The sequence below is a fragment of the Artibeus jamaicensis genome, unplaced genomic scaffold, assembly GCF_021234435.1.
Source record: "Artibeus jamaicensis isolate MK-2021 breed Jamaican fruit bat unplaced genomic scaffold, CSHL_Jam_final contig_519, whole genome shotgun sequence".
Classification (NCBI taxonomy): domain Eukaryota; kingdom Metazoa; phylum Chordata; class Mammalia; order Chiroptera; family Phyllostomidae; genus Artibeus; species Artibeus jamaicensis.
In genome coordinates this window covers 59,498,585-59,517,264 of record NW_026521871.1, presented here as the reverse complement: position 1 = coordinate 59,517,264, position 18,680 = coordinate 59,498,585, and the positions used below count along the sequence as shown (strand labels likewise).

Genomic DNA, 18,680 nt, shown 5'->3' with positions numbered 1-18,680 from the left:
TTGGGGATCCTGACCACAGTCTAGTGGAACAAAGATACTCTGTCAGGCGGCGGGAGGGCCACGTCCACCCTAGAGACGGAGCTCAGAGCTTCCAGCTCCTGCGGGTCGGGTTCCCACACCAGCCAACCCCTTACCCATTGCAGAGGCTGTGAGAGGCTGTGAGAGAGGTGCTGGAGGGGGGAGGGGGACCCAGAGTAGCCAATCCCCGCGGAGTGAGGCGTGTCTTCCAACGCCCCTTGGCTCACCCTTTCAGCTTCTTCTGACCGCCCACTGGCCGGCAGGGCCCTGGGATCACGGCACTGATTGGCGGATTGCTCCCACGTGACTATCCACACCAGCATCCCGCCGAAAGCACCCTCCCTGCTTCCGAGGGCGGGTGGCCCAGGGTTCGGAGAGGACGCTCCATCGAGGTGGGCAGCGCGGCAAGGACCCCAGGAGACTGACCGGTAAGCGGGGAGCCTTACCACGTGGAGCCCTTAGTCCCTGACCTCCAAAGTCCAGCCTAAGAGACCCCAGATGCCCTCATCCTGAGGGGCCCCAAACCCCTGCAGCATCGAGGGGCCCATGTCCGCCAACCCGGAGGACCCACATCTCCTGACCCCAACGCCTAGAGCCCCAAACAGCCCGAAAACCCCAGTTCCCCTCGGCTCGGGGCCCCCAACCTGCAGCTCGCCCGGAAAGACCGAATCTCCCCAAACTCAGGGACGCTAAATGCCTCGTCCTCGCAACTAACTCGGTGGTGGGGACCCTGAAGCCCCTCGATGAGACGCCCCGAATCTCCTCAGCCGCAGGGTCTGACCCTCCCCCCAGACCTCAGTGTCCTCAGCCCGGAAGACGCAGGATCGGGTCTCAGGGACCCCGAGCCCGTCAGCCTGAGAGACGGCGGTCTGCCGGGGACGCGCCTGCGTCTCTTGCGGGCTTCTCCGGACCCCCGGGTGCACCTCCGGGCCCCTCCCCGGGGAAAGCGCGTTTCCGGGCCTGAGGAGCCTGCGCTGAGGCGGCGCGTGGAGGGAAGGGCGGGAACAAAGGCCCCGCCACGGCGCCTCGGCCCGTCCAGGTCCTCGGTCCCCCTGTCTGGGCGCCCTGCCAACCGGGAGAGAGGCCGGTACCAGAACCAGAGGAGGAACTTCCAGGTGCTCACCCGCCTCGGTACCGTGCAGGGGCTGGGCCCAGGGGCCTGGGGAACCCGCCAGGCCGCTGGGCTGGCTCTGGCTCAGGCGGCTCCATGCGCCTGCAGGTCCCTCCTGCCTGGACACCGATGGGAGAATTTGCTTGGTCGCGTCACAGCAGGGCTGGCGCTGACAGTGCGGGGCTCTCAGCAGCTCGTTTTACTCTCCCATCCAGGGCTTCCTGGTACTTGTTTCTCCTCCAGGCTCTTTGCTTTCAGGACAAAGGTTTTGTCTCTTTCCAGGTCTCAGGGCCCCGAGACCAGCTTTCCTGTGTCACCACCACAGGCAGGCCACCGAACTCCAGGAGGAGGACCCTGAGGACTCTGATGACGAATGGGCTCCAAGGCGGCGAGGTGAGGGGCAGGAGGCGCCTGAGCTGCCCTCCTGACACGGCCCTGGTTTAGGTCAGGCTGCATCTCAGGAGTTAACCAGGGAGCAGGGTTTGCTTGTCCAGAAAACAAGCAAGATGCAGAACAGTGAACTGTACAGTGGGGGGCTATTCCTGTAAACTTTCCAGTGTGCAACATAATTATAGATATATTAATAAGAAGTAGATGTATAAGAATATACAAGTGAACAAGAAATAACTAATTCAGAAGAGTTGTCATCACAAGAGAGGGAGGCAGGTCTGGCCGGTGAGGGGTGTTCCGACACCTGGCTGCCCAATGACCTGCAGGAGACGGAGGGGAAGCAGTGTTAACCACGGTGATTACAGGAGCTGAAGGAAGGCCAGGGACCGGAGTGGGTGATCACTGAATCATTTCCTGATGTGGGCCATGGTGCCATTCTGTCCAGTATCATGAGTGTTTGGTTGGTAGGACCCACTTTCATGGGTTTGGGGTCGAAACACAGCTGAAGTTAAGGTGTGATCTTCAACTTGATTGTAATTGTTTCTGTGCTCATCAGACTGTGGATGCCAACCAGAGTGTAATGATAAGGAAGGGCGTGGATGGCCAGTATGTGCACAGGGGGGAGGATACCAGAGAAAGGAGGCGAGAGGGTCGTGGTGCCCTTAGCCTGGACAAGGCCAGTTTGAATGAAGAAAACAAGATGTAGAAAGGGTTATGTTGAAGACATGGAGTTTCCGTGCAGTTACTTTTATTACATTTTTGTCAGAAGAGGCCAATTTATTTTTTAATAAATGTCATAGATGCTTTATAAACATAGGATGAAGTGTAGATTATACTTTGTCTGTTTTTCTTATCATTCCAATGAAATTAGTGGATGACCCCAATAGAAGCCTAGGCCTTAATGAAACTTCAGAAAACATTTTCCAATCCCCCTGGGATTGTTCTTGGACTACTCTCATTCAGAATTCTGTGTCCCTAATAAGAATCTCCAGATTTTGGAAACTTTTACCAAGCAAAACACTGATTTTCATCATCTTTCAGTGAAACCTTCTTGCGAGGTTTCAGGACAAAGGTTTTGATTAGGTTCAGGCAAAAGGTTAATGATTCAGAAGGGCACAGAGTAAACACCAGAAGGTGAGTATTTCCAAATCCTGTGGACAAAAAATTGTTTTTCATGGATAGAAAGACAGGTAAGAGTAGGAAAATGCAGAAAGTATCTTAGGAACTGCTGCCTTCCTTTCCTGGTCCCCTCCACACATTGTCCAATATTATCATTTTCTAAAAGATTTTACTTATCAATTTATTCATAGAGAGGGGAAAGGAGGGAGTAAGAGAGGGGGAGAAACGTGTGAGAGAAACATGAATAGGTTGCCTCTCACACAACCCCAAATGGGAGACCTGGTCCACAACCTGGCATGTGCCCTGACCAGGAATGGAACTGGTGATCTTTCAGTACCCAGGCCAGCACTCAGTCCACTGAGCCACACCAGTCAGGGCTCATCATCTTAATAGTTAATAACTACAGCAACAGAAGTAACTACCATTTGTTTCATTCTCACAGTGTTTCAGACTAAGAATTCTGTGTGAAGAAGCGCATTTAAACAGTACAACAACACAGTGAGGCATGTGCTATATAACTGTCATCATTTATGATGAGGGAAGTGAGCTTTCAGACATAGAAGTATTTTGACTATATGTCTAAGATCACAGTATCAGTCATAGTGCAATCTAACCCATAGTTTCTTCTCTAAATCACTTACAAACTCATTAAAACTTTCATAGTTTTACCCTCACCAGCATGACTCACTTGGGTGTCATCTTGGAAAATGAAAAGACTCCTGCTTTGATTCCCAGACAGGGCACATGCCTGGGATGTGGGCCAGGTTCCCAATTGTGGTGTGTGTGAGAGGCAACCGGTCAGTGTTTCTCTCTCACATTGATGCTTCTCTTCCTCTCTTTCTCCCTCTCTTCCCCCTCTCAACAAAATAAAGAAATTTTAAAAGTAAAATTTTCATTGCTTTCTCAAGTGTACATTGTCTTACCCATATGTCATTACATCATTCATCTGACTGGTGCTTTTAACCAAAGTTCTATGCTATGCGGAAATGAGAGATGCACTAAGACTCTCTTACTAAGGAAAGTGTACGATGTGTAGGTAGTTGGTGCAGTGGATGGTCCCAGGTGAAGAAGAATGTAAAATGTCCAGGATCACAGCCTCCCACTCTAATCAAAGACAGCATCTCCCACCCCTGAGGGGCTTCAGGTTTGATGATTGAGAAACAGCAAATAATAAAATGACTTGAGGTCTTCATATGGTTTATACACTATCCAACAGAAATTCATCTATCTGGAACTGATTTCAAATGCCATTTCTAATAGGGCGAAGTAACAGCTTCTTTCTCTTGAATTCTAATGAGACCACTCTCATCCTGTGTAGAATCATTTGTTCAGCCTGCCTAACCCTGCATTGTGAGCTCTTTGAGGGCCTGGTTCATACCTGAGACTTCTCAGAGGTCACAGGTACAGATCAGGACCCTTGAAGGCCCCCAAATGTTTGCTGAATGGATGATTTCACAATTACTAATTAAACTAGAAGATGATCGATGAACACTGAAGGTAATTTCTGTGAGATGTGAAATATGGAGAGACCTGAGGGGTAAATTGATATGGAGACTGTCATCTCACATTCATACTGTATTACACAACTCACAGGGCACTTTGGTCAACAATATTTCATTGCATGTTCACTATAACACAAAAAGTTAGGGAGTTATATATGAGGAAACTGAAGACAACTAGCTACTGGTACAGCCTTATCCTTCACTCTCATTATTATAGAGACAGTTGAAAGAAAAGAGCCATAAGGCATGGGTTCTAATCTTGGATTCATTACCCACATTGGCCCTATCCCCTCTAATATTCATACTCCCTAGGTATTTCCAAGGGTTGAGGTATTAAAGACATGCATGTAAAATGTATCATAGGCCTTACAACATTAAAGACATGTTATGTCTTAATGTGTGGCTCTTATATTAAAGGCAACATCCAGGGTGCCATTAAGCAATGAGTACAGTTTGAAGGAATTGACAGGAATGTCAAATTTGATGACTGCAAGTGACTCAGAGCATGCCCAGAAACCAGTGCCCCTTTCTGAAGAAGCATGTGCCTTTGGACAGCACACTAGACAAAAATCAGGTAAGAGAAAATACTTTGGAAACTTTAGTTCCTCTAAGTCCTACCAAAAATCTAATAAGTATGGCCTAGGTCCATGGGGTGGACCTTGGATGAGCCTGGAGTTAACCTGGCCTAAGCTGAGACTGGTTAGCAATGGAGCTAACCTACAAAAATAGGTATAGCTTCATTTATAGGATTTGGGCAAATCCTATATAAATTTTCTGAGTTCCTGAATGCTAATGTGAAAACTGAAGATAAGGAAACATTACTCATATTCTTTGAAAACATTAAATTGAATTAAAAACAGGTGACACATACAACTTGTCCACTAAATCTGTGATAACAGCAACCATTCTTTATTGGTGTTGAGTGCCCAGGCCTTTACTCAATGCCTGACACAAAGTGTACTCAGTACACATTTTACGAATAATTATAGGTTGGCAAGTTAAACCTGGAACTGGGAAGATCTGGAAACTACAATTGAATCAGTCATCTGTAGTTAGTGTGGAGTCTTAATCTTCTGAAGCAACAGTTAACTGAGTAAAATACTAGAGTATGCAAAGGACAGGTGCTACTTTGATGGGAGGAGATTGTGTGTTTATGACAAAATGGGAAGTTATACTCCAGACCCCACCAACCTCGCTCACCTGCTATTCTCCAACTTAGAACTCAGGAGAAAGGAGATGGACGTGAAGATGTACAGCCTACAAGAGAGAAAGGACTGTGTGTACCAAGAGGTCACCGAGCCCCAGGATGATGTCTACCTTTGTAAGTGACCCTCACTAAGAAGCAAGTTACAATGCAGCAATTTCATCTAGTCCTTTGGTCCCCAAATCATTCCCTTCCTCTAGTGACCTGGAGTACAGGATTGAGTCTCAGTGATGTCAGTGCTGCACTCCCTCTGAAGCTCTTTGTGTCCAGGAACATGCACTACACCTTCCCTAACCCCTGTTGCTCTCTCCTCCAGATTGTGAGAAGTGTCAGAACTTCTTCATCAACAGCTGTGCTGTGCATGGGCCCCCTACATTTGTAAAGGACCGTGCAGTGGACAAGGGGCATCCCCACCGTTCAGCCCTCACCCTGCCCCCTGGGTTGAGAATCGGGCCATCCTGTATCCCTGAGGCTGGGCTTGGAGTGTGGAATGAGGCAGTTGATTTGCCAGTGGGTCTGCACTTTGGCCCTTATGAAGGACACATCACAGAAGATGAAGAGGCAGCCAAGAGCAGATACTCCTGGCTGGTGAGAAGTCTTTACCTCTTCCACTGTCCTCTGGCTTCCCACATTCCTTCTGAGGCCTGGAGGGACCTCACCTCCTACATGCTAGACATGGAGGGGACAATATGGTCAGCTCTGTGTACTGACTGGACTTTCCATGAACACAGAGCTCCTGTTGAAGGATCAGAGGATAAGTGGGAGCAAAGTGGTGTAGGCACAACAGAGCGGCTCCTCCCTCTGGGCCTCTTGCTCTGATTGGACAGATAGACTCGGAATTGTGGGCAACGAGTAAGAAAAATATGTGGTCACAACTGGCAGTTGAATCCCCATGTAGGCTGAGTGAGCTTTGATGACAGTGAAGTAAAATAATTCCTTTGACTATTTATTTATTCTTTGGAATTTATTTATTCCCCACGAAATAAATAAAAGGCCTTTAACTTCTTTTCTGAAACACAGATCGCCAAAGGGAGAAACTGCTATGAGTATGTGGATGGAAAGGACAGAGCCTGGGCCAACTGGATGAGGTGAGGTCAACAGTCTCTGGCCGCCAGAGGGGACACTCATCCCCTAGTGTTGTAGACCGCTCTGCCTGGTTCTAGGAATTGTATCTCGACCCCTTGGGGCTAAGGGAGAGGGATGACCTTTGGAATGCGAGTTGCAGGAGACAAATCTTGTCTCTGGTAGCAAACGCTGCCTCAGTTTCCTCTCCCTGTCCCCAAAGCTTGGTTGGAAGTCAATGCTGGGTAAGACCTCTCACAACAGGGGGCAACCCAAGCCAGACTCAATCACCTGGGAGGCCTTCATGGAAGAACTTGGTGGGGTGGGACAGGGAGCAATGGACTCTCCCCCCCACCCCCCACCCCAGCATTGACAAAGCCCAAGTTCCAATGTTCTCTGGAAAAAGGGCTTTCTGGCTCTAATCCCCTTAAGCCTGAATACCTGATGGGGAAGGGTGCAGCTCCTTTGTCCTTGGGAAATATCTGGCATCATAAAACTTCCTGATAAACATGTGAAATCTGCTCTGCTAAGAGTGCTTTCATTCATATGTTAAGGATTCAAGTAGGAAAACCTAAAACTCTGTTCCCAACAGTCTGTGACTCATTCAAAGCCCTCAGATTTCTTTGAAATGCTATCTACTGTTCGATCCTTGCCTCCCTGTATTCCTGTGTATTACAACCCAATAAAGCCCCTGGAGGAGGGAGCTCAACACCTTTTTCCCCTGAGAAACTGGCCACCTCTCCTTCCCAAGCAGATCACATCATGTCTCAGTCTTGTTTACTCTCATCCGTGGTGGCTGGGGTGACTTGTGAGGAAAGTTGCCCCCACAGCCCACAAGTCCATATATCTTTTCCTCTCATCATGCCCCCTCAATGGTCTGCTTTAATCCTTTTTTCCCTCTTTTTCTCTATCCATTGTTCTTTCATTTCAGGAAACTTTGAGGAAGAAAGTATAGCATATGTCCTCAAAATATAAAGCTCTCTGCCAGACACAATGTGGGTGCTGGAAAGGTCCTTGAAGAGCCTAGATTCACCAGGGACACTGGATTACACTTTAATTTATCAAATGAACATTAACTAAGCACTTACTATAATCCAGTTGAGGTGAAGGAATATAACATTACTTAAACAGATCACACAACCCATATCCTTATGAAAAACTTCTTGCAGACAGACTAAAATCAATTGCTTTTAGAAACATTTAACTGTAATTTCCAAGTGCACAGTGTCAAGATAGCACAAACCAAGGGTGGCCTAAACCTGTGAGGGCAGCAAACCATCCCATCCTCACTGCTAACTAGAGCTGGGTTCTGAGGCCTGCAGAGGAATGGTCATGGGCCCCTTTCCTGAGAGGGGGTTTTTTTTTTAATCAGGGATAACAGAATGTGAATCAACTACTATTGTTCTCTTTTATTGTAACAAGACAAAAAGACATTCAATTTTCTATGGTAACCTTGGGCAGGCAAGCGAATGGTACCCTAAATAAAGTGTAGGGGAGTTGGAAAAGGGGCTCTCAAGAGAAAACAGATGTGGGCTGAGTACTGGATAATTAGTGAGTTAATTTAGAAGCAGAGCCCTAGATCAAGCACCGGGTTCTGTGGCGTGAGACAACTTGATTTGGAGTTTGGAGAAGCCAGAGATCACTGGATATTATGGCCAATCAGGTTGGAAGTTAAGTCTAGAACTGGGTGTTAGAAAATAGTAATAGGCAGGATGAACACTGCAAGCAGAACTTTAGGTGGGCATTCACATGACACGCTGACAGATGCTCAGACACTGAAGAGAAGGTTCCCTGAGAGCATTAGGAGCAGTGGGCAACACCAGAGCCTGAGGGTCTTAAGAATCAGTGAGGATGGAGCTGGACAGGGATGTCACAGGTAGTGGGAACTCATCACCATGGTTTTCTTTCCCTTCCTCTGCCTCAATCCCAGGTATGTGAACTGTGCCCGGGATGATGAAGAGCAGAACCTGGTGGCCTTTCAATACCACGGGCAGATTTTCTACCGAACCTGCCGGGTCATCAGGCCGGGCTGTGAGCTGCTGGTCTGGTGCGGGGACGAGTATGGCCAGGAGCTGGGCAGCAAGTGGGGCAGCAAGTGGAAGAGACAGTTCACAGCTGGGAGAGGTGGGCACCACTGTTCTTCAAAACAGAGAGAAAAGAGAATTCTTCATAGGAATATTCATGATCCAACTCTGAAGTAGAGTAAAATCCACTCTAAAGTCAGTAAAGTTTCCAATCACATGCTTCAGAACTTCATAATTCATTCATATGCCTTTGACTCTTAGGCAAAATTTTTATAATTTGTATTTTTAAAAATATTTCATAAACAAAATACACAACCACATATTGGCCTGAAAGACTGAAAGGCAAAAAAGAAAAGTTTTCAAAGTCCTAACCTGTTTTAAACAAGGTAGTTTTTCTGAAACTTTTCTTGCTGTTTTTTCTTAATTTTTCTCCATACTTGTAAATGGAACATTTTTGCATATAGGCATTCATTATTTTGTAAAGATTTTGCCCTGGCAGGTATGGCTCAGAGGACTGAGTGCCGGCCTGTGAACCAAAGGGTTGCCAGGCTGATTCCCAGTTGGGGCACATGTCTGGGTTTCGGGCAGGGCCCCAGTTCAGGGCATGTGAGAGGCAACCACACAGTGATGTTTCTCTGCCTCTCCCTCCCTTCCCCCTTTTCTGAAAATAAACAAATACATAAATGAAATCTTTTAAAACAAAGTTTTATTTATTTTTACAGAGAGTGGAAAAAAGGGAGAAAAAAAATCATTGTGCAAGGGAAACATTAATCACTTGTCTATGGCACACCCCCAACTGGCCCACAACCCTGGCATGTGCCCTGAATGTTATTGAATTTTTAACCTTTCAGTTTTCAGAAAACACCCAACCCACCAAGCCACACCATTCAGGCAGGGCACATTCGTTCATCATTTCAGTGAATTATCATGTGAAATCCTACTGTGGTGTACAGCGTCCTGGGACCTGGAAATACAGATAAACGTGAGGATCAGAATCCCTGCTCTTGAGGAGCTGACGGGTGAAGGACGGAAACCCAGACACACGTGCTTGCATGTGCATAACACTACAGAGCAGTTAGTGCTTTGGAGAAAACTACTCCAGGACCATTGCCTGGGGATCAGTGTGAGGGAAGGTGCAGTGTGGCAGGTGGTCTGGGAAGGGCTCTCTCCAGATACAACATTTACAGAAATACTGCAGGCAAAGGATCCCAGGCAGAGGGAGCAGCTAGTGCAGGGAAGAAAAAAGGTGGGGTGTTGAATTGGCAGAGGGTCACTCAGGTCTCGGCTCAGCATTGAGTGTAAGAAGGGAGTTCAGATAGATGCCTAGCAACCTGGAAATGCAGTGACGATGATCCGAGTTGAGACACTGGGGACTTTCCTGAGTGCAAGTGTGCAGTCGTCAGCTGTTGGGTGGTGTGTTCTCTGTTCCGATTATGCTGTTAATTTTTAGAAAATAAACTCCAGTGGGGAATCCCCGAGGAGGTTACTTCATCTCCAAGTGAGAGACAATGGTAGATTGGCCAGAGAGGAACAGGAGTGAGGCGTGTAAGAATTGTGGTTGGAGAAATATTTTGAAACAGGAGTTCTCAGTGTATTTGAAATGGGCTAAAGCTGAATGAAATGAAGCATGAATATCTGGTGTGAGGCTTGAGGAAGGGCTTTTTAAAAAGATTTTATTTATTTTTAGAGGGGAAGAGGGAGAAAGAGAGGAAAACATCAATGCCTGGTTGCGTCTCACACGCCCCCTACTGGAGACCTGGCCCACAACCCGGGCATGCACCCTGACTGAGAATTGAACCTGCAACTCTTTGCTTCACAGGCTGCCACTTGAACACTGAGCTGCATGAGAAAGGGCAGGAAGGACATTTTGTTTTACTGTCTTGGAAACCAGAGAGAAGCAATTCCTAGTTGGGGCCTGTGGTTTTCCTCTTTAACATGACTTAGAAGATACTGATAGATGGAAAAGGTCACTACAGTTCCATCCACACAGGGAGTGAAGTGGCTTCTCATGATCCTTGAAAGCCCCTAGCCTGGGTAGTATTAGAAAACACCCTTGGTGTGGGCTTTCTAGATTTCTGAAGAAAAGGCACTGCAAGCAATAACAAGGAAAATAAACTGCAAGTGGACACTTTGAGGGATAAAGAGCTTGTGTTGTCACCACAGTAAGAATAATTCATGAGGCAGGTCTTAACAGGAGACTAATCATATGGTCCAGGCATTCTCATCAACATCTGCCCTGACCAAACCTTTCTCTTTCAGCGGAACCAAAGCCAGAGGTTCACCCATGTCCCTCCTGCTCTCTGGCCTTCTCCAGTCAGAAATTCCTCAGTCAACACATGAAACTCAGTCATCCCTGTCAGATTCTCCTGGGAACACCTGCAAGAAAACACCTCCAAGTAGAGAAACTTGGCCCAGAGGATCAGAATCAGCAGCACCAACATACTAATAAATACAACTGGAATGATAAAACTGAAGGTCAAGAGGCTAAAGAGAGGTCCAAACCTTTGCTTAAGAGGACCAGTCAAAAGAGAATCTCAAGATCCTCTTTCCAACCTTCCAAAGAACAAATGAGGAGCTCTAATGAGCATGAGAGAATGATGGAGGAAGAACCCCACAGACGTCAGAAGGACAGTCCAGAGGGCACAGGCAAGTTTGTGAACGCGGGGGTGTTAAGAATTGTAAGAATCGAGCACGGAGGGTGTTGGCAAGGCTTCAGTGACGGGTCACATCTCATCAGAGGCTGGAGGACACACTCAGGGGAGAAGCCCTATGTTTGCAGGGAATGTGGACGAGGCTTTACATGCAAGTCAAATCTCATCAGACACCACAGGACACACTCAGGGGAAAAGCCCTATGTTTGCAGGGAGTGTGGACGAGGCTTTGCATGCAAGTCGGCTCTCATCACACACCAGAGGACACACTCTGGGGAAAAGCCCTATGTTTGCAGGGAGTGTGGACGAGGCTTTACATGGAAGTCAGGTCTCATCATACACCACAGGACACACTCAGGGGAAAAGCCCTATGTTTGCAGGGAGTGTGGACAAAGCTTTACATGCAAGTCAGATCTCATCAGACACCAGAGGACACACTCAGGGGAGAAGCCCTATGTTTGCAGGGAGTGTGAGAGAGGCTTTACATGCAAGTCAAATCTCATCACACACCAGAGGACACACTCAGGGGAGAAGCCCTATGTTTGCAGGGAGTGTGGACGAGGCTTTACATGCAAGTCAGCTCTCATCAGACACCAGAGGACACACTCAGGGGAGAAGCCCTATGTTTGCAGGGAGTGTGGACGAGGCTTTGCATGCAAGTCAGCTCTCATCACACACCACAGGACACACTCAGGGGAAAAGCCCTATGTTTGTAGGGAGTGTGGACGAGGCTTTGCATGGAAGTCAGCTCTCATCACACACCAGAGGACACACTCAGGGGAGAAGCCCTATGTTTGCAGGGAGTGTGGACGAAGCTTTGCATGGAAGTCAGATATCATCAGACACCAGAGGACACACTCTGGGGAAAAGCCCTATGTTTGCAGGGAGTGTGAGAGAGGCTTTGCATGCAAGTCATATCTCATCAGACACCAGAGGACACACTCAGGGGAAAAGCCCTATGTTTGCAGGGATTGTGGACGAGGCTTTACATGCAAGTCATATCTCATCGCACACCAGAGGACACACTCAGGGGAGAAGCCCTATGTTTGCAGGGAGTGTGAGACGAGGCTTTACATGCAAGTCATATCTCATCAGACACCAGAGGACACACTCGGGGGAGAAGCCCTATGTTTGCAGGGAGTGTGAGAGAGGCTTTACATGCAAGACATATCTCATCAGACACCAGAGGACACACTCGGGGGAGAAGCCCTATGTTTGCAGGGAGTGTGAGAGGGGCTTTACATGTAAGTCATATCTCATTGCACACCAGAGGACACACTCGGGAGAAACACTATGTTTGCAGGTGGACTGAGTGAGTTGGGAGCATTAATTTGCATATCAATAGCCATAGGAAGTCTATGGCCTCTTACTTTCTCCAAGATTGCAATTACTATACAAGTAACTGGTTAAACAAATCTTCCAGGTTTATGACAAGAGATGAGATGGAGATACAGTTCCATGAGTGATATATGGGGATTTCAAAACCAATCTCCTTCATGGCTTTTGACATCCTTTTCTAAAATGTTTTGTCTTCATACAAATATGAAGCCCACATCTCTCATTCCCCCCATCACTGAAAGCAGAGAGTTCCAGAAGAGCCACCAAGAACTCATACTTAGCCACAGAAATTCAACTCCTGCAAATGCATAAGTCTTTAGTCACTCTACTTCGGTTTCTACCCAGAAAGAGGGACTTGAGAGAGACACATTCCCCGGACTCTTGGAAAGTGAAGCCTTTTCTCCTAAGAGGCTCCCTGCCCTCCTCCCTTGGCTTCTCTTGGCTCTTCTGGTTTCCTGCAACCTCTGGAGCCTCAGACGTCAATGACAGAAATGTATGCTTCTGCATGTATGTGAACCAGGCTCAGTATGTACACCTTGTCTTCCTCACTGCCCTTGCAGTCCCTTCAGGGTCAGTATTTTCTGGTGAACAGTGTACAGTTTCCACATCAGTTCTTAGTGTGAGTCTCAGCTCTGTCTTCTGCAGCTGTGTGATGTAAGGCATGATTCTCAACTTCTCTCTGCCTGCCTCCTAGTCTGTACCATGGAAATGGGAACTCCAGCCTTTGAGTTTGACACTCAAACTGGAGTGAGCACGGAAAGAATCTGGCAAGAGGATCGCTGAGATCACAAGTCCTGCTGAACAGCCTTCAGTGCCCATGCCTTCTGGGTCTTTAGTGCTGGACAAAGGAAAATAAGGACAGGGTAGGAGTCTGTAGCCAAATTGAGAATTTGAGCAGACCCTACTTCTCTAGCCATATAGACTCAGATTCCCCAAGAAGATGACCTGAGGTGGGAGACTCACTCCCCTCCAGGTCACCACCCTCCCATTGACCCTGTGCACCTTCAGAGCCTCTTCAACACAGGCAGGTGGTAGAGAGTGACCTGTGGAACAAGAACCTTGGCTACCCCTTGCTGAGAGCTGACACTGGGAACAGCATGTGCCTCCACTGGTGTGTTAGGATAGATGGTGAGCCAAGGCAGGAAAAACAAGGAGGACATGTCTCTCCCACTAACTCAGCAGTCTTGAGCCTGGTTCCATTCTATTGCCAGATTATCCAGTATCACAAGAAACACCATGCTAACATGTTAAAATCCTAGGTATCATTTCCACCTTCTGGGAAACAGGCTTTGAAACTATTCATCCCAAGGCCTAGAAGATGGGAGGGGGTCCACAGAAATCAAGGAAGGACCTGTAACTCAAATTTGGCTAATTGCCTCTGGTCACTATCTGATTTATGAGAGGGTCCCTAGTGCTTACCAAAAAGCCCATAGGTAACTGGGTAATTGCCTTAACTTTAATTCTGTCATGTATCTACATTACAAGATGACCAAATGGGATCTGAAGCAAGATAAGGATTCAGGCTAATAACCCCCACCTACATTTGGGTAGTCAGTCCCCCATGGAAGCTGGCACCACTTTTACCCGTCAATCAATATGTAACTTCTTCCCTCCCCCTCCATCCCACCAACTATGTAAGTCCTCAGGACAGAGGACCTGGTGCCCTGGCCACCCAAGCTCTTGCCTTTCACCCCTACCTCAGCAAGACCTGTCCTCTTCCATGAGAATGTATCACTAATAAAATTTGCTTGCATGCTAACACACTTGCTGATCTGTAATCCTTTCCTGCATTGACAAGAAGAATCGAGTTTCTCTTGTGACAGATGCACCCTATCTGCATCTGTCATTCATGGAGCCCACAACACAGAAGCTTCTGTAATGCACTTTCCTTGTACCTGGGCTGCACAGGGCTTCATACATCACTGACACAATCTTGAAATTAGTACTTATTTGATCTTTAAACTTTTGTTTGTGAAGTGAAGCCTGATGAGATAATGGACATGCACAATATTGGTCATTCCTGGCCACCCATTCGCAGCCAGTGTCCATAATGGACCAAGAGCACCAAATTCCCATGGACCCAATGGGTGGGAGTCCAGCAAGACTGAGGGTGAGAACAGGGTAAACATCTGCATCTGCATAAGGAGGGGTGCTAACAGCTCCCAGAAGTCACCCTTTTCTTAGAACCAGAACTGAGTTCAATACAGAGAGATGGTGAACAATTAGTGAGGACCTCATCATACCCTCTCCTGCATGATGGAGACCTAAGCATGATCCACCTTGTTCCTGCTGGAGTGGGTTCACCAAAGGGGGACACCCACCCCCATGACCTGAAATCAGGACCTTTCTGTCCTTCCAGTGCCAGGCTTGTGAAGAAGAGTATCTACATAAGCTACATGGATTTCAATAATAAATTGACACATGCACTGACCAGCAGTGCCCACGGAGTTATGGATGATCAAGACAAATTCTCACGGACCACTGAATCCTGTGGGGAAAAAGGGGCAGGACACGCTAGGGGAGAGTGCTGCCTACCCTTTGCCTAGACAGGCTTTTATTGTTCCCCCCACACACACACAGGAATTCAGGTACACCTTATTAATCATGGATAGGCAGTAAACAGTAGATAATATAAAAAGAACCATTAGGGCTTCTCCTAAATCAGGGTGTATCAACTAAAAGGCTGTAAAACTGAGGGAAAATAAAAACATTTAACTAAAAGCATTCTTAGCAAAGCAGGCTTCACAGGATTGTTAAGAATTCTTTCTCTTGCCAGATTACACTGGGTCCTGCACTAGCTGGTAAAAGGTTGCACAATCTTCCCTGTCACAGGTTTTCAGGCTTAAGGGGATTAGAGCCAGGAAGCGCTTCTCCCAGAGGACATTGGGACTGGGCTATGTCAGAACAGCTGGGGCGGTGGCGGGGGGGGGGGGGGATGGTGTATCACTCCCTCTTTGTCGCAGCCCCCCAAGTCCTTCCATGGTGGCCTCCCAAGTGATCGAGTCTGGCTTAGGTTGCTCCTCACTGTGAAGAGTCTTACCCATCATACATCTTTAATCATTCATTGGGGGCAGGGTGTTGGAGCAGGGGCAGCATCTGCTGCCAGAGACAAACCTTGTCCCCTCAGTGGCTCATATCTCGTTGGTCACACACTCAGCCTTAAGCAGTTACAATTCTTGAAACCAGGCAGAGCAGTTCCCAACAATAAAAGTCCACTATTATTTTCTTTTATGCTTTTTTAGAGGATGGTGTATTTCTTGGGTTTTGTTTCTTTTCTCCATTTCTCCCCCCACCACCACAGCCCAGAGAGAACATCATAAATGAAATATTCTGTGGCTTTCAGCATGGGCCTCAGGAGAGGGGGCAGAGTCCTGGTGTAATGCTGACATCATGGCTGCCACTGAAATACAGTGGGGTGGGAACCCACAGGCTGGCTGCCAGGTGATGGTCACCACGACCCCCCACCAAGACAGACCCTGGAGCTCTCCCAGAAGGCTTTGTGATTCAAGATGAGTAGACAGCCCTGGCTGGTATAGTTCAGTAGATTGAGCATGGGCCTGTGAAGCAAAGGTTCACTGGTTCAATTCCCAGTCAGGGCACATGCCTGGGTTGCAGGCCAGGTCCCCAGTAGGGGACACAGAAGAGGCAACCATACACTGATGTTTCTCTCCCACTCTTTCTCCTTCCTTTCCCCCTCTCTAAGAATAAATAAATACAATATATTTTTTAAAGAGATGTGTAGACAGGTCTGTTCCCTCTCCCTCCCTTTCAGCAGCAAACCACATTCCTAATTTAGCTGCCAGCCTCCAAGTTGTCCCCCAAATCCACATGCTGTCACCCCTGACCTTGTACAGTTCCTCCTTCACACAACCGATCTTTGTTGCGAAAATGGTGTGCAGCTCTAAAACCTAAGTCATAAACAAGCCCTTGTGTTTCAGCCTTGCTAGCATAGTTCACACGGTCTCAGACCACTTTGTGCAGGGAGCTGGGTGTTTACACACCCCTCCCTCCCACCTGCCAGTGACTGGCAGCCTCCATCCTTGTTTTGAAGTGGAGGCTCCAAGGAGTGAGTGTAGCCTGACATCTGTTGGATATGAGCCTCTTGCCCTTGACAGGCAGCTGAGGTTACTGTCGTGTCCCCATGACACCCGGTATGCCTCCGAGGCCATGCTAGCTGCACCTGCTGGCTTCCCAACTCCTCCACATGACAGTGTGATTGACCTGGATAGGGTAGGTCAATAGTCCTTCATCAAAAAGAACATCAGTGGCTGAGGCGACAGGACACAAGGGCCAAATGCTTCCATCACACATTTGACTCTGACTACAGTGGTCACTGCAGCTGTGGCCAGTCCCACCTGCTTTATGTTCTGATGGTCTGCCACCCAGATAAGGGGGCTGTGGGCTGGCTTGGGGACCATAGCTGGGCTGTTGAGGGGGTTACTTGCCAGAATGGTCAGCCACGAACACAGAGCAGCTCACTGCCTTCCAAGCTGGGGCATGTTAGCCTTTCTGACATTCGGCAGATTTGTCTTGACACCCAGACCCTGGTCTGGCCTCGGTCCTAACTGCTCTGGAAAGTTCCTGACCCAGCCTCTGAGAGCTGTCCTTGGGTGGTATGTTATCCATAGATGCTGTCTTCAAATATCAGACTTCTTAATAGTTATTAAGGAAAGTTTTTTAAATAATTTTTTACAGTAAGAGATTGTTAATCTCATCACCTGAAGAAAACTAACATTTTGAAATCTGCATCTTAAGATCTTCCTTTGCAGACTCACACTTGATGGGAACTTTTTTCCCTGATGATATGCAGTTATTGTTTTTAAAAAGTGAGTTTGGGAAATATAGAAAATAAAACCACCTATTATTCCATAATCCAGAAGGCACACCAATTAACACAGCAAGTTAGAGCTTTCTGTTCATCACACACATGGGTACACCTGCAGTTTCCTTTAAAAACGGTACTGAGCCCCGTCTGACTTCCTCAGCATACTCTTTCCCTTCCACATGTCTTTGACACCCTCCTTCAGTTTCCACAGTTACACTGGGTCCCACATCCCAGGCTGGGTTGAGGTTGCCCAACTCCCTTCGTTGGACAAGAATGGTGTTTCCAGGGAGAGTCTGTATAGCACACGTCAGCCTAGTTCAGGACAGATGTGAATGTGCACTGTGTGCAGTGCATTCAGGGCCCAGGAAAGCTCTCCAGTGTCCTGCATTTAAGGGGACAGCACACTCCACCTTCAGGCTTCACATGATGTCAGTGTTCTCCTCTCAGGCTTTTTCTCCTGAGGAAGGTGTTTCAAAATCCTTGAGGCCATGGTGTGGGTGGGGCACTGCTTTCTGGGGAGCAGAGGAGAAACATGACGCTAAGTGGTGGCTCTCAGGTAGGACCACAGGCATTGTCCTCTGTGCCCTAGCCTATTTCTCTATGGTTTTGCAGCTTTTTGCTCAGGTGATGCCTTCTCATAAGGGCCCCCAAATGCCTCAGATGCTGTAGTTGGTTATGGAAGGTCAGGATGCAGCAAACCCATGGACAGTCACTGGGCTTACTCGACAGTTAGGCTTTTGCTGTGGTCTTTCTCCTATTGTCCTTTTAGGAAGCTCTCTCTGGGCTCCAGATGGACTATTGATGTTCCCCAGTGCCCTCCTTGGTCTTTAGAGACAAAGGAGAGACAGGGCTATCCCTCCCATCTATTTCCCAGAGAATGACTGAGGCCCATTCCCAAAAGTGTAGGTCAGGAATTGAAAGACCTAGGCAGGCTTAAGAGGAATGGAAATTCACCAGGCGGGAAACTGCCTGCCTCAGAAACTGCCTGCCGACCCTACCCAGGAGGAACAGATGCTCAGCTAAGATTGGGATCTGGGGCCGGCCTATCCGGCATAACAGGATGTGGCTTTAACCTGAGGCTGAGAAGATGTACCAAGAACAATGGTCAGCAGAAAGTGGACCCAGCCACCAGCTCTAGCCAATCAGACTCTGACACCCTAACCAGATACCCTTTGCTGTTTTTTTTTTGTGCTTAAAAACCCTGTCCTAAGAACAACCGAGCAACTCCCACCCTCTCTTGGTTGGCTCCACTTTCTCCACTTTCCCCCACTAATAAACCCTGCAACTTAGCTCACTGCAGATGTGTGGTTTTTTGAATGACTCCGACCTCATAGGAATGGCAAAGGGCAAGCTCTGGTCTCATTCAAGGACTCCCATTGAGGACACTTAGACTTGATGGGGATTGTTCTTTGCAGGTTCTGTACCTGTGTCATCTT

At 47.8% G+C, this 18,680-nt stretch overlaps 1 protein-coding gene across 3 annotated transcripts; it reads left to right on the top strand.

Moving 5' to 3' along the window:
* Positions 1 to 362: 362 nt before the first annotated feature.
* LOC119043757 (histone-lysine N-methyltransferase PRDM9-like) lies at positions 363 to 14,180 on the top strand. 3 transcript variants are annotated; one of them, XM_053669271.1, is made up of 9 exons: positions 363 to 446; positions 1,412 to 1,522; positions 4,558 to 4,714; positions 5,360 to 5,461; positions 5,661 to 5,932; positions 6,365 to 6,432; positions 8,337 to 8,530; positions 10,690 to 11,076; positions 13,114 to 14,180. In XM_053669271.1, exons 2-9 carry the CDS (start codon positions 1,496 to 1,498, stop codon positions 13,200 to 13,202), a joined length of 1,296 nt encoding a protein of 431 aa, XP_053525246.1. In that variant the 5' UTR covers positions 363 to 446; positions 1,412 to 1,495; the 3' UTR covers positions 13,203 to 14,180. The 3 variants fall into 3 exon arrangements, with proteins under 3 accessions (XP_053525246.1, XP_053525247.1, XP_053525245.1); XM_053669272.1 differs by having other exon boundaries at positions 12,505 to 13,207; XM_053669270.1 differs by lacking the exon at positions 13,114 to 14,180 and having other exon boundaries at positions 10,690 to 12,326.
* Positions 14,181 to 18,680: the final 4,500 nt, after the last annotated feature.

Excerpts from the sequence above, each read along its gene's own strand:
- LOC119043757 (XM_053669270.1), top strand. The coding sequence starts at position 1,496 with ATGACGAATGGGCTCCAAGGCGGCGAG. Across the intron at positions 1,523-4,557 it reads ATGGGCTCCAAGGCGGCGAG|GCAACATCCAGGGTGCCATT; the intron begins GTGAGGGGCAGG and ends CTTATATTAAAG. Across the intron at positions 5,462-5,660 it reads CCAGGATGATGTCTACCTTT|ATTGTGAGAAGTGTCAGAAC; the intron begins GTAAGTGACCCT and ends TCTCTCCTCCAG.